Source organism: Oryzias latipes, chromosome 8 (genome assembly GCF_002234675.1).
Source record: "Oryzias latipes chromosome 8, ASM223467v1".
Lineage (NCBI taxonomy): Eukaryota > Metazoa > Chordata > Actinopteri > Beloniformes > Adrianichthyidae > Oryzias > Oryzias latipes.
This window is the reverse complement of record NC_019866.2, coordinates 17,832,219-17,855,006: the sequence shown is the minus strand read 5'-3', so window position 1 is coordinate 17,855,006 and position 22,788 is coordinate 17,832,219. Positions and strand designations below refer to the sequence as shown.

General features: G+C 39.8%; 1 protein-coding gene across 2 annotated transcripts; it reads right to left on the bottom strand.

Annotated features, from left to right (window-relative positions):
- Positions 1–2,828: 2,828 nt before the first annotated feature.
- clcn7 (chloride voltage-gated channel 7) lies at positions 2,829–18,234 on the bottom strand. 2 transcript variants are annotated; one of them, XM_004071754.4, is made up of 25 exons: positions 18,001–18,234; positions 17,502–17,579; positions 15,760–15,825; positions 14,543–14,608; positions 14,322–14,454; positions 13,245–13,354; positions 12,847–12,927; positions 12,705–12,767; positions 12,441–12,524; positions 12,247–12,340; positions 10,753–10,817; positions 10,479–10,595; positions 10,338–10,392; positions 9,883–9,943; positions 9,146–9,287; positions 8,853–8,946; positions 8,489–8,661; positions 7,682–7,733; positions 7,460–7,587; positions 5,007–5,092; positions 4,776–4,908; positions 4,633–4,692; positions 4,370–4,546; positions 4,217–4,297; positions 2,829–4,142 (listed from the first exon to the last, which is right to left on the bottom strand). In XM_004071754.4, the coding sequence occupies exons 1-25, from the start codon at positions 18,112–18,114 to the stop codon at positions 4,056–4,058; spliced, it is 2,400 nt and encodes a 799-aa protein (XP_004071802.1). In that variant the 5' UTR covers positions 18,115–18,234; the 3' UTR covers positions 2,829–4,055. The 2 variants fall into 2 exon arrangements, with proteins under 2 accessions (XP_004071802.1, XP_020561081.1); XM_020705422.2 differs by lacking the exon at positions 17,502–17,579.
- Positions 18,235–22,788: the final 4,554 nt, after the last annotated feature.

Here is a 22,788-nt window from a genome sequence, read left to right as displayed (position 1 = left end):
GGGCTACCACCTTGCTTGTTTTGCAGCTGCTTCAGTAGATGCTGATTAGCTGGACTGAATCAGCCCAGTTTCTGATCGACTAAATACACCTGATCCAGATGAGCTGATGAGCATTTTTAGTTTATTAGCTTTTAATTTTTTGCATAATCTTATCTTGTTGCATAATCTTATATTGTTGATAAATGAAGCATCAAAAAGCCTAAAGAGCCGTTTGGGAGCTGAAAGAGGCCCTTTATAGAGAGCCAAACTAAAACAGCTGAATCTCTAGGAAAATCCAGAATTTCCATCACAACAATGAACCCACACTGGCAACAATGTTTCGGTCCGTTATAAAGTCTGGGTAAAGTGCAGCACCTATTCTGTTCAAATCGCATGTCAAACAACTTGGCCATTGACAGACTGTAAATGTGCTCAACAAATGAATTGACGTGATGAGGCCTCGTTTCCATCGGTAACGTGATTTATCGTCTACTCGAATCACTACTGAGCAACACTTCCAGTTAAACAAAAACGGATGCTGTGTCGACGAGGTGTTAAGCTGGACATGTCTAATGGTCAGCCACCCCTAAACAACACTCACAAACAGAAATGGCTGCAGTGGCGCCCACTGCAGCATTATGTCTGCGCCAGACATAATGAAGACTAACTTTCAGTCTTGTTGACTGATGACTAGCATGCAACCCTGGATGGTTCAGATGGATGAAGAAGTGGGTGGTTGGTGGATGGCCGCCCTGTCCCAACAAGGCTCAGCAAGGAGGTGGCAGAGTGATCTTTTGAGCCAGAATCATGAGAGAGATGGTTGGCCTCTTATTGGTCCCTGAAGGTGTGAAAGTGACTTCTTAAAAGTATGTGGAGTTTCTGACTGAGCACGTTCTTTCGTGGTACAAAGAGAAGAACCGTGCTTTCCATAAGAAAATGATCTTCATGCATGACAATGCACCATCTCATGATGAAAGGAATACCTCTGCATCTTTGGCTACTACGGGTATAAAAGGAGATAAACGGATGGTGTTGCCCCCATCCTCCCCTGACCACAGCCATATTGAGAACCTTTGGAGCATCCTCAAATACCTCAAATTATATGAGGGTGGGAGGCAGTTCACATCCAAACAGCAGCTATGGGAGGCTATTCTGACGTCTTGCAAAGAAATTCAAGCAGAAACTCTTTAAAAACTCACAAGTTTAGTGAATGCAAGAATGTTGAAGCTGCTATAAGGGACCCTATGTTCAAATGTAACTGGACCAATTGAGATGATACTTCTACCTTCCGTCTCTTCTCTATTCTTGATCATTATTCATCATTTAGTTCTCCTGCTCCTACACCTGGCTGTGGATTCTGCCTCTGGCTCGTCTCTGCTCTGTACCTGGCCGTGTACCTCGTCTCTGCTCCTGCTCCTACACCTGGCTGTGGATCCTGTCTCCGGCTCGACTCACGCCCCTGACTGTCCCCCCAACTTCGGCTGAATGAAGCTCGTCTGCTGGACTATTTAAATGTATAGTTGTAGAGTTAGATAATCTAATTCTTCTCTAAGAGTTCTGGAAAATCGCCTGTCCGTCCTGGGGGAGGATCCCTCCTTCATGTGGGCACCCCTGAGGTTTTTTGGTTTTTCCGGAATCTGTTTTTTTTAGGAGTTTTTCCTTACCGAGAAAGGGGGTCTAAGGGCAGGGATGCCAGTTTAGCATAGTCAGTTTGTTAGTTCAATTTAGTATTTTCCTATTGAACTCTTTGTATTCATGATCCTTTTGAGTTCATGTTTCACTTTTTCAATTACCGATACGAAGCCCATTGAGACTACTGTTGTTGTGAATTTGGGCTATACCAATAAAATTGAATTGAATCTAATTGAATTTTGATCGGAATAGCGTTTCCTTCCAATATGACCTCCTAATCCAGCAAATTAAATAAATGACCATTCACAGTTCTTTAGAATCTATTAAATGTTTACCAGTGCATTCGAATGTTTTTATTTTTGAAGAAAAATACTATTATATTTGGGAGTTATTTTCAATAATATTTAATATTTACTCTAATGGTTAGTGACTAGCAAATTATGCTGTCATTTGGATTAAGTCAATATCCTTAACTTTTTTATCTCTGTCACAAAGCCTGTAGTGGGACTAAGTATTTCTAGTACTAATTTTTCTTTTATATTTTTACTTCTTTTAATATTTTTTACTCCTGTGTCCCTTTAGTGCCTCCGTACTTAGTCGTCATCAACAATGTAAATATTATTTTTGTATAAAATTAAAGTTTTACCAATGTTGTACAGTGTTTAATCCATAGTTTTAGCATTACTGTTAAAGGATTTCACACTCATACAACAGATTAGATATAAAAACTTCATTAGAAAGCTCTTATTGAACAGTTTGTAACATTACCAGAAACTTTTTTTCAGTAGAAAAGCAACCAAAAACTGTTGCAACACTGCCATCTGTCTACTAATAACAGAAAGCAGCCTCTGATTAAGAGATTTTAAGGTACTCTTTGAATTCTTCACCATGCTGTTAAAAAAAACATTTATTCTTTTTTTGTTTTGCAAGATTAAATAATTTAAATATCCTTTAATTAAAAAATCAAACTGGCTAATTTGAACATATGATCAAAAATCTGTTTAAGACCTGAGTAACAGAATAATCCCCTAAACTCAGGAAAAGCTTCACATGTGGATTATCACAGTTTATAAGAGGTTTATGATTTTAAAACATTTAATAACCTGCACTTTGATTAGCTGCAAGTCAAGTTCAGAAAATCAAATTACTGAGTCTCCAAATGTTTTACTGATCTGACAAAATGCTTGCAAAAAATGATTTTTAGTGTACTCTAAAAGTCTTCAACAAGTACAAATATATTTAATATATCTGTAACATTAAAAAAAGATAAGCTAAAACACCTTTTGAGCAATTTTACTCCAACAACTACAGAATGTCTTTATTAATTCACAAAACTTTCTAGTGGGTAAAAAACAGGCAAAGAGGCCATTTCTCCATTTAGTATAATACAACTAAGATAAGACAGAAGACATAAATCATAAACAGTGACAAAAAATAACACTGATAGCTTCAGAAATGTTAGATTCAAGCAGCAAAATGAAAAACAAACAAATACACATTTGGTCAAATACCTCTGTGTTGGCATTTTGGGGGCTTTAAACCGCTGACTCCTGTTCAGTAGGAGAACAAAGTGCAAAACCTTCAAAAGTTATGAAGGAAACAGTTTCCTACATTTAAGTACCAATACGATTTTTGCCTGCAGTCGTCCCGCACACAAAAGGTACTGAGGTCAATGATAAAGAGGTACACAGAGGAGGTATTTGCCCCTTTGAGCAAACAAAACATGAGCAATAAATATGATTTACTCAGTGCAAACCTTCACAAACACAGACAGCTTGAAAACTCACCAAGTGATGGGAAGCCAACCGTTGCGCACAATGGATGCATTTTTGGAATAAACTTCAACTTTTCACAATTTGATGGATCTTAACATGACTTTGGACTTATGTTATGGTCATATAGACAGAGATTTTGTGTATTCAATCTGAAGATAATTTCACATGAGAATATTTTCGAAATTAAAGTTTTTCAACATTTAATTTGCAATTTGAAAAATTAACATTCTGTTATTGTAGTTTATCTGGGTTATCTGAAACCAAATAAAGCTTTCGGCCTTATTTATGCTAAATACAGCAGCTGAAACATTAGAAGTTTCACTATAATCTATGCTAGAAAAAGCATCAAAGTGAAGCTACATTAAAAAGAAGGGATCCAGAAAGAGTGTCAGTGAAGCTTAAAGTGTCACCAGTTATTCTGACTTGAGTTGAAAGGCATTCAATTAAATAAAAACAAGAAGTGATGCAGATAGCATGATGAGGAAGTACAAAAACAGCCAGTAATCAGAAAACTTTGGAACAAAGTCCAACTTTCAAAACCATGAGGAACTTTGTGGATTTTGTTTTCTTTTTGAGAAACAGCAGATCTCTTGGGAACTTCAGGCGTGTTGTTAAAGCTGCACAGCAGGCAGTCTCTGAGGCATCAGGCGGTCACAGTTTGTGTTTGTATTATGTCTGAGCCAGGTGGAGCTCCTCCAGCCCATGTTTGCCCAGGTGATATCTGGCCAAGTCTTTTCTGGTCACCAATCCGACCACCTGAAAAGAACCATGGTGACAATCTTCAGTTTCCAGGAGAAAACCATTGACATGTACAAATTCAGAACCCTTACCCGGTTTGTATCGTCTATGACAACCAGGTGTCTAAGCCCGAGAGCTCTGAACAGCTTAAACACTCGAGGCAATGAAGTTTCCTGCAGGTGAAAATTGTTTAGCATGAGCGTTCGTATAACATCCGTCAGCGTGGTTTCAGTAGAATCCGTTACCTGTGTGACGGTGTAGGGGGTTGGGTTCATGAACTCAGTGAGATCCATCAAACACTCCCTCTCATCCTGGGAGACGTGGATGCTCTGGATCGGGGGGAAACGGGGGTATGCATCCCTGAAATCTTTTAACTGAAGCTTCCTGCGGGTCAGCCGGGACCCGGCTAACTCAACAAACACCTGTTGGGAGAAAGCGGGAAGGGTCGTCACATAAAAGCTGCTTTTTTTGTTGATGCACACAGAGCTGCAGGCGTTGCTGTAGTTACCTTGTGCTTGAGGAGAACGATGAGCTGCGAGCGGAGGATGAGGCCACAGAGCTTAGCTGGCTGAGGGGGGGGGGGGGGTCATTTTTATATAAGAGCATGACATTATTGCAGAAAATATGAAAATAAAAATGCAATAAAAATACCTCATCGTTTTCAGAAACCTGCACGACAACAGGGAAGCCGTTATGATTGGTGGAGGTGTTGCTGAGGACATCTACGATGGTTCCCACTTTCTCTATCCTGTTCAGACATGTGACTGGAGAGCTCATCACCTCTCTGGGTTATGAAAGGGGGGGTGGGGGTGGGAAAGAGTTTTAAAAGCGAAGGAAAAGAAAATAATTAGAGCATTTCTAATGAATCAGGAAGGATTGTACCTGGTGGTCAGCCAGTGCGAGGTGGCAGGAGCCTCCCAGTGCAGGAAGGGAACGCTCTGCAGCTTGATGTGAATGTCGTACAAACCCTGAAACCGGAAGATCGGTTCAGACACAATGTTTACAGGAAAATAATTACAAACAACAAATAAAAAGGATCCCATGTACATTCAGTCAGCAGATGTTCTGTTTGGTTTGTTCTAACAATATTATTCTGGAGATTTATTAATAAAAATCTGCTCATAATACCCGTAAAACTATGAAATTTGCAAACATCATTGTATAAAATTGCATTTTCATTTAGTTTTTTCACATTTTAAATTATTTTTGAGAATACTTGCAAATTTTGCTTTTTTTAGGAGCTAAACCATTGTGGAAAGAAGTTCTAAGAGCATTTTTAAGTTAATTGTTTGGGCTGTGGATGACTTTTTACAGATGACATATGCACTCTTGTTAGTAAGCTTTTAAGAAAGAGTTACAAACACTGATTTCTTGCTTAAGTTAGTTATTTTTTCTATTAAAATTATCAAAAAGTAAGAGGAAAATGACAACAAAACCAAACTGTCATGACATGTTGGTTTTAATTTAAATCAGGCATGTACAATGTCTGGCCCACGGGCCTAATAAGCCCGCATTCAAATTTTTTACCGGCGCTCAAGCACATGTCATAAATTCATTAATCAGAATCAGAATCTTTTATTGTCGTTATGCAGTGAACAAAGAAATTATTTTTGAGCAGCTTTTTTCAATAAATACTTACACAAGTATGAAAGACTGTACAGTAAAATAGAAATGATCATTGCACATAAATTTAAAGTGCAGCCAGAGCATGTGACAGTGTATTTAGTGACGAGTGACTAGTGGGTTATGTTAAGTCTGTGTGTGGGTGGGAGGGAAACATGTGTGTAATTGGTGGAGGAGGGGGGGTGGATGGACTTCACAGCTCTGGGGAAGAAGCTGTTTCTCAGTCTTTTGGTGTGAGGTCTGATGCTCCTGTATCTCTTTCCAGAGGGAAGAGGTACAAACAGTTGGTGTCCCAGGTGGGTGGGGTCAGCAGCTATCCCACCAGCCTTCCGTCGGACCCAGCTGTCGTACACTGAGTCGAGTTGTGGGAGAGGTCCTCCCACAATCTCCTACCGCTACCAGGAAAGTGGAAATTGACTTTTTTTGGTGCAAAGACAAAACAACTGTGTCTGCCTAATATGCCAAAAGACCGTAGCTGTTTTTAAGGAATTTAATATCAAGAGGAGACATTCAAACTTTGACAAACTAACTGGAACAAAACGGTGAGAAAACTTAAAGCAACTGGAAATTCTTAATGGCACAGCTGCGTTTTTCGAAAGAACCCTCGAGTCAAATGAAAATGCCACAAAAGCGAGCTACGAGGTAGCGACACTCATTACAAAACACTGCAAACCTTTTACCAATGGCCGATTTATTGAAGGTTGTGTGATGAAAATGGTGGAGAACATTTGCCTGAGATGAAGCAGGAGTTTGCTCATGTTTGCCTGAATTGGAACACTGTGGTCCGGAGAAATTAAGACATTTCATCCAATATTATCTGTTCATCCGACAGTAGAAGGCCAAAGGAGTGGAATTTGAGGGAGGGGTTTTTCATTTGCCTGAGATGAAAGCATGGCCGTGTTGAACACTGCTCATGTTTTTGAGATGTTTTTCTCCATGCATCCAAATGATGCTCCAGACCACCTGCAGACAGTGCTGATTGAGCAGCACGCGACGTTGAGGGAAGCAGTCCACAACAACAGCTCCCTCTTCTCACTTTTTACCGCCAGCTGGATAAAGGCAGCTTTCAACAGATGCAAAACATCTGCTATGAAAATGTTGAGCTGTGAAAAGACATTCTCCATCACGAACTTTAACAAAAAATGTGTGGGACTAAGGGACTGTCACTTAATTAACATATTGCACATCAAAACTTTGAGAGTCTTTGAGACAGATTTGGCCTTTTTTGATGCAGTCGAGATCTCAGTTATTTGATTGTCTTCTGTGGTGATTAAATAATAAAATTCCAGTATTGTGTGCGATTAAAACTGTATTTAGACGCGTTTGTGTACTATGTGTAGAAATGAAAATACCACTGCAATAAAAATGTTCACTAAACTTGTCATTTGTATTTAAATCTTATATAAACAGTTCAAGAATGCAGGCCAAATGGTTGGCCTAAATTCTTTGGACACCCTTGATTTAAATGATTTTAGTGGCATTTTTCTTTCTTTTCTTTTGGTTGTTTTTAACTGTAAATTGCTTTGAGTATTTCAAAGCATGAGACACACTTTATAAACATAAATTTTGATTTAATTGAAGTAAAAATACACCAAAAAAAATCAAGGGCAGAAATATTTTATATAGTTTCTAGAAATCCCACCAAAGAGTTGCTTTGGACCACTTTGGGTAGAAATGGGGGTTGATTTCTTGCCCTGTGGCTCATAACTGACCTCCTGAAAGTAATCCCCAACGATTTTAGCAGTCAAAAGGACAAGCATTATGGGAAGGCCGTATGTTACGTTTCCCGTCGCCTCCACCAGTATGACAGTCAAGCTGAGCGTCATTCTGACTATCCCACCTGTCCAGAGAAAATGGTGTTAAGGCAAACCTTCAGAATGAACAGATTTATTATTCATCAACAGCAAAAGCTAAAAGCTGAGGGATGTACTCACCTAACTGAGCTGCAGCTCCGATTAAGGCGTATTTACCAGGATCGGCCCAGATCTATCAGAAGAAAAAAAATACTTTCAATATATCTTCTAGACCAGTGGTCCCCAACCTTTTTAGCGCCACGTCACACAAAGTTCTCACGGACCGGCCTTTTTTCTTTTTTTCTCCAATAAACTTTATTGCACATTTCTCAACTTGACGGACCGGTCTTAAGATGTTGGCGGAGAATTACTGTAGCAACGCCACGCAGAAGGAGGAACAGATATGTGACAACACAAATCCCGAGCTTTAATTTTGACACGCATGGATAGAACATCGCGCAGGAGTCATCATCCTCTCCCCTTCCCACACTCATGGTGCAAAAAAGAAGTACTGTCTATTAAATGTAGCGTTCTTTTTTGGAAGTTGAAGGCTCCTCTTCTGTCTCCTGGCTGGGCGTTTTCCCCTTGGCAAAGAAACTTTCCAAAGATGTTCGTTATTTACTCATTTTGCTAGCTTCTTGGTTTTGTTTGTCCGGTAACCTATCACGTGACCGAGAAGAGCGCCTTGGCCTGCTTCAAGAGTGACATAGTAACAGAGAATCAGGAAATTTTTCAAAATAAAAAATCTTTCAGATTCCGATAGAAATAAACCGGAAGTCATGTAAGTTATTCTATTTTTTCTGTGCTGCCCAGTACCAAATGACCCACAGTCCGGTAACGGCCCGCGGCCCGGGGGTTGGGGACCACTGTTCTAGACACTATCTGCTCTCAAGCCACTTTCCTAGTTTTATTCAGAACCAGAACCAGGAGGAAGTAAAAAGGACTGACCGAGCCAGCAGAAGCCAGAGAAGCCAGCCAGATACCACACAACCTCCCCCAGGCGGCGCCTATCAGAAGAGAAGGAATGAAAACCCCCGCGGACACCGCCAGTCCGTAGGTCCAACACGCCAAAAAGAAATATGTTATGGTGAATAAACCCAGCGTCAGGGGGTTGTAGGTTCCTTCAAAGGAAAGAAAAGATTAAAAAGCAATCAGAAAATGACCTTTTTTAGACCAAAGAACTCTCTTTGTCTTTCATAGACAAGCTAGACTTTAATCTGATTGTTGTAATTAGTCTTTATCTAGGAATTTCAATAACATTTGCAGCTTTAATATTCAGACATTGCTGCAGCGTCATCTTGAAAACTGTTACCAGGCTGGTTGTGGAAGAGGCTGCGCACACTTCTCTCAGGAGTGTTGAAGAAGGCTGTGGCCATGGAGTTATACTCTCCATCTGCGCAGAACAACTGGATGAAGGACAAAAAACAAAGTTTTTCTTGTTTAACTCGTGATAAAGACAACATTTTATTTGATCTTAGCTTAATTTCAATCTAAGGTTGAGAAAAAACTGGGGGTTTTTGTGAAGAACAGCATCTGCTTTGGCATAAACAAGAGTATTCTAGACTGAGAAGTCTGAAGCGGCTGATGATGAAGTGGTGGGAGCACCTGCAGTGGGTACTCTTCTGCATGCTCCGAATCCAGAGGCTGACAGTCATTGGAGAAATAGATCATGGTGAACGACACAGTCGCCGTCACCGCTGCAACCAACATGGCCTCCATCACCTGCAGACACGGCCGGTGAACGTATCTGGAAACACAGAAGCTTCTATTAAAACCTGCTGCGTTCCCAGGAGGCGCTCCCCTATAAGATAGAAATGTCCTACAGACACAAGCATCACACTGGAAACATTTAGAGTTTGGCTTTAAAAAATAAAAGCTTAATTTTACACTCATTAAATGTTACAGTAACAAACTTGGATCTTTTTGTGAACATTTGCAGTGACGTTTTTTTTTTTAACTGTACACCCCAAAGTGTTTATTTCTGCTTCAAAACTGGATCAAGTAAATTCAATTTCTGAATATGAATAAATATGAAATCTATTAAACTTTTCTGATAATTCCTGAAACAAGAACCACATTAGTCAGGTAATGGAAACTCTAAAAATATCTTAAAATAAAAAAATTAAGCAAAAAATGTTTTTTGGGAAAATAGATACATTTTCTTACAAAAAATTTATAACAGAAAACTTTAATTTTGATGAGATCATGGATTATTATTGATCTACTGGCAGCTTTGAAATCTGAAGAATGACCATTTCTAAAAGATCACAAGAGCTGAAGTGCTCAGGTCTTCTCTAAAAACACAATGTTTTCATGAGCCAAAGGAGTTTTCAGAACTACACCTGATCCTGAAGATTGTCAGCCAGTAGTTGAGAAAATTAAACAGAGCTCCCAAAGCTCCACCTAAACAGCAGAGGAATGAGACAAATTACCAACAAATTACCAGATGGCAAAAAAGGAAACAAAAGATTGTTTAAAATTATTGAAAACTTAACAAGAAATAGAGCCAAAACTTGGTAAAAGTGTGTTCAGATTCCTAAATTTATGAGGAGATGACATTACCTCAAAACCGTTGTTCATCAATTCAGACAATGTAAGAGATTATAAGGAGGAGGAATGTGTGTGTGTGTGTGTGTGTGGGGGGGGGGGGGGGGGTCAGGACATATTCCGACATTTTTTAATCACACACACGATATCATAGAGTGCCATAGATTGGTTTAGGGCACTATCTCTCAGAGAACCCAATGTGTGTTTGTTGAAAGTGTGAAAACAGACTTTTTGAACATCAGTATCTTACCTATTGCTCCCATAGCAATGAACAACGGAATTTCATAGAGGTTGTAATTTAAATTCTATAGGAAAAATACAAAGAGGTACGATTCAGATTAACATTTATGATTCAAAAAAATATGTTGAAAAAAAGTAGTTTGGTTCTCACCTCACTCTCAAAACGTCCAAAGTTAATAAGACCTGGATTGGAAAGGTCACCTGTATTATTGTGATAAATACTCAGGAAAAAGTTCAGAGTGAAGGTGGAGATCATGGAGGCAAAGAACTGCAAACGAGGAGAAAAGAAAGTTAACTTAAATAGAATAAACAGAGAACACAATCATGTGTCTTCTCTGACCTCAAATTTAACTGAATGTTATTTGTTTGATTGTCTCAAATCCACTTTGGGTTATTAATGGTGTTTAGTGGCAACATAAACTTACAATTCTCCACGTCAACATCTGGTTCCAGAAGGAAGCTCCTTCCTCCAGAGAGAACAAAACACCGCCTGTTTAAATCCAAAGCAAAGTCATGCAGAAAAACAAAAGACGTGTAAAGATTTGGTTTTTGATCATGTTACTTTTATTTGACAGTAAATAAATATTTCCTCTTCAAACATTTTCATTGTAGTGCAAGTAATCCTATTCATTACAATTCATACAGTGTGATTTCCTGGATACTTTTTTTTTACATTATCTCTCTCATAGTTACTTCTAAGAACATTCAGACCAAACACATCTTCCTAAGTGAGACGACTTGCAGTGACTGACCAATACTTTATTTGCTCCACTGTTTAAAATCAGTGTTAAACTGCTAGGAAAAAAGACTGACTAGTCTTTTCTAACACTCAAAGACCAAATACTCCTTTCCAGAACATAAATGTACCATTTTCATACTGTGGGGTTAACAGGGTAACATTTCAGGAAGAAATATGGTGTAGCTTTTTTCAAACCATTAGTCTGAATGTAAATCCTCAATGTTCTTTTTTTTTTTAAAGATTTTTATTCAATTGAACCTTTTCAAGGGGCCTTATAAGGACATTATTACCATATGGGAATTTCTTCAAACATTAATCTGTATAAAGATCCACTCTGGTGATCTTTTAAACTATTTTCAAAGCGTTCCCAGAAGTCTTTTAATTGTGATTGTGCCGGTTCAGATCAGTTCAGATGAGGAAAATGAAGACGCACATGGATCTACAGTAGTTGTCTATGAGTAGATTCATCAGAAAGGAGTGGAACGGGGAGCTTGTGACCTGCCCAGCATATTTTCTACATGACAAATACAATCTTTTTCAATCGGCATTTTTTCATCTGCTCCTGATTCATTTAAATTACGAAATACTCAGAAATGCAACTTTCTGCTTAATTTTCTTTATATATGTGAAAACACCAAAAACACAATTTTCATCAAAAATATACTGCTTTAAGTTAGCTTTTTTGGGCCAAGACAAGCAGCAAAGAAATCTATATAATGGAAAATATATGAACACAAAAACAAATGAAATTTTTCCAATGATCAAAAGGGTCGGCGGTTCGATCCCCGCTCCCCCCAGTCAACTGTCATTGTCTCTTTGGACAAGACACTTCACCCTTCTTGCCTCCAGTGTGGCTCCACCGGTGTGTGAATGTGAATGAATGTCCCAGTGATAGTCAGAGGGACCGTAGGCACCAATAATGGACACATTGTGAGCGTCTGGAAAAGCGCAGATAAATCTAATCCATTATTATTATTATTAATATAACTTTCATATTCTTTACAGACTGATTTCAATGAGCATTACCACCAAAATCCCTTTAATGCTGACTGTGTTTATGCGCATTAAGAGTACATTTTTAGCACTGTACGGTTTCAGGATTCTTAGTTTTAAGAGTTTGCTTAAACTTTTTTCTGCAGTTTTGTTGTTTTATTCTTCACAAAAGTTCCTCGCTTCTTACCTACAGGAGCTCCAAAAGCAGCAGAGACTCCAGCAGCAGCTCCAGCCGAGACAAAGTCCCTTTTTTCGGTGTCCCTTCGGAAATATTCAAAGATCTACAAAGTAAAATGGAGGCGCCTTACGGGATGTTTTTCCGGATTTAAAAAAATTATCCAGAAACAATTCTGTTGGCAATGTCAGTTATCAGACACTGACCATTAGATCTTTCTTTAAGGTGGTGCTTCTACCCTGGGAGACTCCTGCAGCAACGACAGCGCCTGAGTGAATCATGGGACCTTCCTAGGGGATGGTTAGCAGATATGTTACATAGACTTCAGACAACTAACAGCAAACATTCCAAACACTGGTTTTTAAATCAAGAAAAATATTTTTTTAAATCTTCAAATGCATCTCTTCCTCCTTCCTTGAAAAGCCAGAGGGCAAAAGACTAACAGGTGAGATGTTCAGAATGTCGTTTACCTTCCCCACAGCGAGACCTCCAACCACTGAACAGATGACACCACACACTTTTATCACCAGAGTCTGTGGGGGACAGAGGGAAACATAAGCATGTGCGTCTGTAGCTCATTCGTCCTGCCGCTCGTATTTTCATGTGCTTCACCTTGAGCCGCACCACTCTGGGAATCTTGACTCCATTCAGGTAACATTTGATCTGAGGAATCCCACTTCCGGCTGCTACAGGCTAAAAAGGAAATTAGACAGCGAAGGGAAAAAAGTGGCGTTTAATGGTTTCTAGTTGCTCTCAGTTGTCTCTTGTAAAAAAAAAAAAAAAAAAAAAAAAAAAAGAAGGTTAACAAACCATGAAAGCGGGAACAGAAAACGTTTTTAGAGTTTGGTTGAGCACAGAGGAACATGCAGCTATTCCCCTTTTCACTTATCAAAGAATTTATCAGACCAAACCAATCGAAATATGCTCTCATGCTCTACCAACAAAACCGAAAAAAAGAAAAATAGGAAGATCACCATGATTGCCACACTGATTTCCTCTTTCAGCCTCACCTCAAAGAAGGCCACAAGGATGGATCCCACCATGACAAAGGAGAAGTTCAGGACAGCCCAGAGGATGAGGGAGATGGACAGTCCTCCCACTTCTGTAAACCTTTCAATATCTGTGACACTTTAGAATGAAGGTATACACACAGCTGAGGTCAGCCAGTTTCTATTCTTTTTCTCTCAAACTATCTGACCCAAGAAAATCAGAAAGAAGAAATGACATTGCTCAATAGAGAAAATAGGTTCTCACTATCTATGGTAAGTGGCCTATACTTAAATAGCACTCTACTACCTTATTAGAGGGCCAAAAGCGTTTTACTGTCAGTGCCATTCACCCATACACACAGATTCACACACTACATACACACTGGGCATTTAACCATAAGCCCATGGTGTTCACACTGGATGAACAGGGAGGGGGTTCTTCCTCTGTTTACTAGCCCATGTCCACCACCTACAGTTGGAAGAGGCTTAATGCGAAATGACAAGGCAGCACAAATCTCATCAGTCTTGCTCCAGGCTTTTCTTTCACAGCCCTATTTCGATATTTGAAAGCCTTGATGTCATATAAATGTGGCTCGGCACAAACCACAATTATTACCTTCCCCTCCATAAATTAAAAAGGGACCCCACCTATATCACACTACTAAATCCAAGTTCCTGATTGGTCAAAGTTTGACCTGATTTAACTTTGAACATGCGTTCAATGGCCGCACAATTTGTACTTAGAGTCCAAAAACGGTAGTAAAAACTTGCATAGCAGCCTGTGAATGCAACAGTTTTGAATGCGGAAGCCTAAAATGTACGTGCATTTACATAGCCTTTTCATTGGAATTGGCTGCTTGAACGCACATTGTCGAGGTTGGTGTAAACCTAGCTTGATTGCAGCTCCGCTGCTGAACACTAGCGCCAACCTATAACCACTAGGAGCAATGTGGGGTTCAAAAACACTTCGACATACGGGCGGGCAAGGCGGGAACCAAGCCTGTGATCTCCCAATCAGAGAGCCACCGCTCTAGCTCTGCACTAAGGCCACCTACGGTATGTCTACTAAATATAAAATGTAATAAAATCTCAGGATACTTTGTTTAATTGCTTCATATTTGTATCCTGCCAGCTTTTCCACCACAATGTCGATAAAACAGGCGATGAGTCCCGTCAGCAGGCCGATCAGCCCACAGATCAACCAGCGGCTGATTTCAAGACAACGGAAACCCTTAAGACACAAAAAATGAAAAGAATGATTTGCTGCAAAATGCCACACAGAAGCAGCAACATTTTAAAACAGCCCCTGCTCCACTCACCGTAAAACTCATCCGCCTTTCCTCCTCAAGAAACAGCTGGTTTTCACTGTTATCATAATCCAAACTCTAAAGTAACACAAAACACAACATGAGGTTCAAACATATATCTTAACTGTTAAAGTCCCACCCCGATCATCCTTTGATTTATTGTAAAACCTTTCCCACGGGGTTTTAATTAGAATTGTGCTGTTTTTAGCCAAAACATAAAACCTGTGTCATTTTCTAGGCCATAGTTTCTGCAGAGCGCCAGGAGTTTCATAGAAATTCACCTCTGAGTCATGGGGGGGGACTGTTGGTGCAGAGGACCCCCCGCCCTCCCTTCCTCTCCCCATTACCAAGAGCTCTTTGTTTATAGAGCGAAGTAGTGTTTTTTACGTCACAAATAAGCTTTTTTTAAATGCCATCTTTTCATCTGCTTCTGCTTCACAAGAATTGGAATAAAAGACTACTTGAAAATACAATTTTGATCTTCATTTTCTTTGCATATGTCCATCATCAGAAAATGTCACAAGAAGATGGTAAAAACACATTTTTGGGTCTTTAAAAGCCTTTTTCTTAAATCAGAACCAACATAACGATCAGAGTGAATTTATAGCGTAGCAAAAAGTAGATTACAGGCGCTGGATTATGTCATACTGGAAACTAAAAGCTTTTTTTTTTTTCCTTTGTCAGAACGAAACCTGCTCAGCACATCCATTTGTTCACTCCTGTTTTTGGGAAGCACAGCTTTTTTCCCCCCATTACAAATTCCTTGAAGTTTCTCACATTTCTCTTCTTTTTTTTGTTTGCTTGTTGCACAACTTTTTAAAATATTGTCACACTTGCGTCTCCAACCCGGTTCCTTGTGAGTTACTGCACTGCTTGTTTTACAGCTAGCCCTGCTTCAGTAATTACTGATTGGATTGAGTGACCCCAGTTTCTGAATGACTGAACACACCTGACCCAGGTGACTAACAATTACTGAAGCAGGGCAATAGCTCACGAGCAACGGGGTTGGAGACCACAGTAAGAGCAAGTAATTTAGAGAATTTCACAACCAGAAATGCACCTTTTTTTTTAAAATCATCTTTCTTTCTTTTTCCAGAAAATTCTTTGTTTTTGTGTCTCTACAACAATTAAGCAACAAAACCCTTTTTTATATGAAACAAGATCTGCTGGTAATTGTAATATTGCAAAATGTTTCAGCTTTTATTTTGGAACAAGGTGACGTGTTTCACCTCATATTTAAGTGACAGGAGCTTCTCATTGTGTGGGATCTCTTTAGGCTGCCCTCGTGCCGACTCCTGCAGAGAGAAACACACCAAAGTTGATCTATGACCCTGCATGCACCACAAGGCAAGGTGAAGCATCAGTTGGATCAAATATGAATAGAGAAGTGCTGCTTTTAAAAAGCTTTTTAGATTTTTTTTTTAAAGGAAAAAGCAGATCGTGTTAATAAATAGTAGAATGAAAGACAAGCAGGAAAGCAGCAGCATTTTCTCCACAAAATCTAATTTAGGATGAACTCATACAAGTTTCACAAAAAGTTTTTTTTTTTTTTTGCTTTTTGGGGAACTGCTGGGGAAAGAGGGAAATCCAGTTCATGAGAGCAGTGCATGCAAGCTGATTTGAAGCATGCTCAAGCATATGCACAACTCACAACACAGCCATGACTACAGAAACACACATTCACATGATCTGAGTCACATTCCCATCAGGAAATTCAGAAAGGACTTCTAACTGTTCCTGTCAGCGCAGGAAATGAAGACAATGTAGGTTTTAATGATGTCTCCTGAGATTCTACTAACAAATTTAATCAGTTCCGACAACAGGGTTTTTTAAACGATTGGACCACAAATATACAGCATCTGCCACACCTTTTTGCTTCCAAAAATGTATGGGAAAAAGCTGAGATGTAAATTCAATGAGAAATAAAATGTTTGTCCTCGTGATCAGACCACCCAGCAAGTTTGCCACTCGGATCATCTTTTTGAACTATTTTAAAATTGTTCCCAATGTTTTTTTTTTTTTTAATTATGATTATGCCGTTTTTAGGGGAAAGTAAAAAAAAAAACAATTATTTTCTGTGACAGATTCTACAGAGCAGCAGGAATTCCTTAGAAATTCGCCTCTGAGTTGTGGGCGGTACTGATGGCACGAGTAAGTCCACCCCTGCTTCTCAACATCCTTCTGTTGACGCCCTCTCCCGCTAGCTTACAGCCCCTAACAACCCCACACTAACATTACCAGAGCAACAAAAATGGCGATCATTATTGAAGCTATCCAGCTGTACAGTTTTGACCTCAAATGAGGAAAACAAGAAGAGGTGGCTGGATCTAGTCGTCTACACGTGGATGCATCAGAATGCCGCGGACGAGCAGGGAGCTTCTGTGTCTTCCAAGGATATTTCCACAGTGTAAATACGATCTTTTTAAAAGAGCATTTTTTTTCGTCTGCTCCTGATTCTTTTGAATACTTTAAGCATAATTTTCTTTATATGTCCATAATCAGAAAAATGCCACTAGGAAACACCCAAAACATGATTTTTAACAGAGTGGGTCTTAACGTCAGAGTTGGAACAAGCTTTGGTTACTTATATAACTTATGTTTGTTCAAAAAATTGGTGCATTTTTGAACATGCGCCACATTTTGTGATTTGCAAAATCCCATTCGCAAACATGCACAGCGGAGTGACGTCAGCCATGACCCGCATCACCCTTCTCAGCTGACTCGTGTTATTTTGTTAATATCTTAACACTTGATGAGCATAACAATTTCGCCCTTAGAACTCCATTTTGACAACAGATCTAAATCAGTCTCTCTCTTTTTTTGACACCAGACACAATGTGAGGTTGATTCACAAACTGACCAGGAAGTTGCTTATCTAGTTTCTAAGAATATCCAGCCGCATGTGTGACCAATAGAAGCAGCAGACAGGAGCAGCAGAAAGTAACACAGCGTTTGGAGATTGGGACTTTACCTCTTCTGCCGATATCTCCTCTTCCAAATCCACCGTGCTCAGTCTGTCTATTTGAAATAAACTGCCTCCTTCAGAGAACTAAAAACACCACAGACGGTTACAGGAGCTAGGCTGATGAGCCACAATTCATCATCAAAAAAGGTCTTTTTTTGGCCCCTTTATTTGGTCAAAAATCAGGCGTCAGCATGAAATAGTCTTTTCGTGTTTGGCATTCTAATTTCCACTGTAAAATCGCTTTTCTTGATTTTTTAATCAATTTATTTTCTTACGATTGACGTAACTTTTACGGTATCTATGACTGAGGCTGAGCGTCATGCTATTTATTACCACTCATTAGCGTAGCATGACATAAAAATATTAGGATTACGTGCGATAAAATCATACAAACCATGCAGTCTTCATTTTATATTCGTAAATAAATTAGGTTCAATAGTTGCTTTGGTTCTGGGTAGCACAGCTGTTAATTCGGTGTTTGCCTCTCTAAGCTAGCTAGCTGTACCTGTCTGGAGTGTCTGGGCTGCTCGGATCCGTTGAGCAGCGGGGTTCCCTCTCCCACTGGCCCGAGTTCATCCCCGCGGCTGGACCACGACACCTTCTTTGTGATGTTTGACATGATGGTGGCTAATAACCACGAGGTCAAACTATAGAGGGATAGTTGTTGATGGCTAACTACCAAAATCGGATATCCCCATGATCAGTTGTTTAACTCGTGACGCTTTGTAAGGGGCGCGTGAAAGGACAAAAGTGTGTTTGGCGCGTTGGTTTGTGGGACTTGTAGTGATTAACAGGAAATCCAACATCATACATTTTTAAGAGTTTTCTAATAGAAAAAACAAGTTATTTCAAGAAGTCTAGTGAAGGGATGATCTTTGTTCTATTTTTTTGTGAATATTGATTTCTATTGTCTCTGCTGCTGGTTGAAGTTGTGGTCGCAAGGTCTCTGGTGCCTGTCGTGGCGATGCTGTCAAACTGAAGAAGGAGTCTCACCAGGGCTAGCTGCAGTGGTGGCTTTTCCTTTTGGGTACACTGGATTTTTTGTAAAGTGAAAGAAAAAAATAAGAGTCTGCATCAAAGTGAATTTGTTTCCATTATCTGACTCCTCTTGACTCTTGGTGTTTGACAGACGAAAAAGTCTATTCTAGGTTGTGGAAAATGGACAAACGATCAAAGGAAACATCAGGTGCCCTGTTTAAAAACAAAAGAAGACAAGACACATGGCTAATGAAGGTTTCCACTAAATTTGATTAGTCTTGTCAATTAGCTTAGTATTTCATCTAAGCTCTTCCTCTTTCATCATACATATAGTCTATGCTTCAGATGCAATATATACAATCATTTTTGTCTATGTTTTTTGTTAAGTTTTATGTGACACTTAAAAAATAGAAAAATAGGTTCTTTAGTTTCCATTGATGTTCATTCAAGAAGTAAACGGAAATTACCGGAATTAATACATTCATAATTCGTGTCAGGGTTGTATTTAGCTAATGAAAAAAAGAAAAATATGGCAATTATTACAAGAGCCAGCCAGCCTTAAAAAAACACAAGCTGATAATCTGTTAAGTGTGAACTAACTTATATACTTCATCTTTTTTATTTTATTTTAACTGTCCTGTCCAACAGCTGGGCAAACAGATGAGAGCTGAAGGCCTCTTGTGTTGGACATATTTTACTTTAACAACAGGGGTTATGAGTCTTCAGACAAACCAGAGGTATGTCTGAATAAACCCCTTTTGTAATCTAGGCGAAAACTTTATTAATTTTAATCATATTTAAAAATCTTTGGTGTTGGACCGGACGGAAAAGGAGGGAGGGAAGAAGAGAGAGGGATTTAAGAGAGGGGGGGTAGTAGGGTGATGATAGAGGGGGGGGGGGGGGGGGTAAAACCCTGAAGCAGCATAAAGCAACAAGTTGCTGGATGTTTATAATCATTACAGTCAGGTTCAGATGTAATACAAGTCTATAAGGGTGGGGCCTGTCCACACACACACACAAATGTTATAAACATACCTGTTGGCTCCAAAAATGTTCACCTGTCAACATGTACACAATAGAAATAATGTTCACACACACATACTTGTGCATTCAAACCAACTAGTGTGAAATATTTGATTAAATCATGCAAAGGTAAGCTAACACCTGTGCTCAAGTGAGTGTTTATGTTCTTCTAAAATGGATGATGGAATGTAAAAAGAAGGTGGGTTATCCCCAAACCAAGGCCGCCACCGCAGCGGCAGCTAGAATCCCCCCCAACACCCCCACGGTAGCAAATAGGATAGCCAGGGGGGCCCCCAAAGCCAGAGAGCAGGTAGGCATGGGGGGACAGAGAGTGCAAGCTCCAACCCAACCAGAAGAGCTGCCCCCCCCCCCCCACACACACACACACACACACCACCACCACCGCCATGCCAGGAGGGGGGGGGGGCAGAAGGGTGTGTTTCAACTACCGAGAAATCACAATCCTCAGCCTCCCTGGCGAAGTCAATGCCAGGATACTGAGGAGAAGAGTCCGTCTAAAAGTAAAACCTCAGATCCAGATCCAGGAACAACAGTGCGATTTCCGTCCTGGTAGTGGAACAGTGGACTAGCTTTACATTCTATTTAGGATGCTGGAGGCTTTGGGGGAGTTTGCTCATCCAGCCCATTAGTGTTTTGTGGATTTGGGGAAGGTGTCCGACCGCATCCCTTCTGGGGTCCTGTAGAGAGTGCTCTGGGAGTATGGGGTCCAAGGAGCCTTACTGAGGGCTGGCCGGTTTCTGAGGAGGAGCCCTGGTCATAAATTACCAGCAGTAAGTCGGACCTGTTCTCAGATCATCTTGGACTCCAGCTGGGCTGCCCTTTATCACCAGTTCTGTTCATAGTCTTTATGGCTATGAACAGAACTGGGTTAGAGTTAGAGGCTGGGTCCCCTGCAGAGAGCTGGGAGTAGAGCAGCTGCTCCTCCACATTAAGAGGAGCCCGTTCGGGTGACTTGAGCATCTATTTGGGATGCTCCCTGGACACCTCCCTGGGGAGGTGATCCGGGCATGTCCCACTGGGCAGAGTCCCAGAGAAAGACCGAGGACGCGCTGGAGAGACTATATCTCTTTCTGGACTGGGAACGCCTTTTGGTCCCCCCAGAGGAGGTCTGGGCATTTTTGCTGAGACTGCTGCCCCCACAACCAGGTCCCGGATGAGCGGAAGATGGATGGGTGGAAAAAAAACAGGGGGGGTTTCATTCTAACATTTTCTACAAAAAAAAAAAAAAGAATTACAAACAGGCTGGGCACTACCCTCATCTGATCATGAAAACTATAAGATGAACGTGAATTAATAATTGAAAAGCCCCAAGGTGTCCATACATGACCGGGTCCATTTGGTGATATGACGAGCACATAAACCAGTCTGTTTTGTTCTTCCTACTTTATCCACAAACATAACACAGCAAACTTTGGGGAAGTATTATGTCTATTGTCCAGTATGAACTGTTTCTCTGTTTAGTTAGTCCTAGCCTGTTTGTGGTTCTTTACTCATTAAGAAAATTAGAATGAAAAACACCCACGTTTAGATTATTTTTTTTATTGAATGCAATACACTTCTACAACAATGTCATGTGTTAATGAAAAATAATTCCATGAGTTTCTTGAACTTTGTTAGTTTTTTTAAATTGGGAAATTTTTTCAATCTTCCAATGGCGAGAAAAAATGTCACATGTGCCTGACAACTCTTCCTGGTTGTTGCATAATTTCCAATATTTTGGCAGCTTCTGATGTTTTCAGAAAATGAATAACTACTGGGGTTTTTGAGTAATGTGTAATATATAAAGTATAAATATAAAGTAATATTTGTAATTTTGTATGTTATAGCTTTTCACATAGTTGCCCAAAAAATACATTCTAATGGATCTGGATTACTATTTCATGTTTTGTTTTGTTCCCTGACGTAAAAACAAAAAGTGCCACTCTAGGTGGGAAAAATCCACAACATAATAGAATTCAACAACAGAGTACCAAAGAAGCTGAACATAAGCTACACTCCAACACTGAGTGCAGGAACAGAACCACCTAAATACAGCTCAAGCAAGAGTTTGAGGGAAAGTGTGTGTGGGGGGGGGGGGGGGCATTAGCTTTGCCCTGACATTATTGTGATAGCCCTTGGAATAAATCCTTGGAACCCTGAGTGGAATTTGACGGAGTTTTAGACCCACATAAAACAAAAAACTAATATTACGAGATTTAAAGTCGTGAATTTAAGAGAAAAAAATCCTCGCAAATTTACCAGAAAAAAACACGCAAATATACGAGATTAATCGTTCAATCATTATGTTTAAGTGGAAGTGAGCATAGAGCAGCAACAAGTGAGCAGATTGACTCAACTTAATTGAACAGGTGAGCTGATTGTTTATTGATAACGTTAGAAATGTTTGGAAGCTCATTTGCTTGATTTTGATTTATTAATGTTTTATTTATTGATGGAGGTTTGCAGGATCTCTGCAGCCCGTTGATGATCATGAAGCCATCGGTTTCCCCCTGCAGCTGTCCACTTCCATCCTTTCTTCCTCCAAAGACAAGACCTCAAAGTCTGTGTGACGCTTGCGTTTGAGGAGCACTTTACGGCATTTTCAACATTCAAAGGCTAATATAACAGACTATTTACATTCATATTTGTTGTTTAATGTTGAAACGGACGTTTCATCTGGAGGAGGGGGCGTATGTACAGTTTACACATTGGTGTTCTGCGCATGACAGATTCATGACGTAAGGAGAAAAATGGACTTCTGGGTATGTGAATGAAAAAGAAAATAAAGTAGTAGTCCTCTTCACCCAAACGTGTCTCTGAGCTACTTATTTTACATATGAAACTTCGCTTTATGACACCGAACCCCAGAAAGCCAGCTCCACTGACAATAATCTGATTTTGAGTCGCCAAAAGGTTCAGAATCTCAGTTCGGTAAAGTTAGAAAGATATTCACAGATTCGGACTTTGTTTTTGAAATCTATCCGGAAATAAAGCTTCACCAAATGCTCCACATCTTTCATCTTGCTAGGCTCCTATAAAGAGACAACTTTGGTGCCTTTTACTAATCTATGACTTGTTTTCTCGAAGAAAATCGTCGTTTTCTCGTAGTTTAACAGTTATGACTTTTTTTTCTCGCAAATTTACGACAAAAGTCAAAACAAAAAAATGTAAACTGGCCCTAAAACTCTGTAAAATTTCACACATTAATTTTGAACATTTTCACATTGTTTTGACCTTTTCGTTGCTTTGTTTGTAGATTTATACTTTTTTTGTCTCTACATGTTTGATATTT

Bases quoted from the DNA above. Each gene is read 5' to 3' on its own strand.
- clcn7 (XM_004071754.4), bottom strand. From the start codon at position 18,114: ATGTCAAACATCACAAAGAAGGTGTCGTGGTCCAGCCGCGGGGATGAA. The intron at 12,341-12,440 runs GTCAGTGTCTGA...TTTACTTTGTAG, and splicing joins CCTTAAAGAAAGATCTAATG to ATCTTTGAATATTTCCGAAG. The intron at 10,818-12,246 runs GTAAGAAGCGAG...GGATTTAAACAG, and splicing joins TGCTTTTGGAGCTCCTGTAG to GCGGTGTTTTGTTCTCTCTG.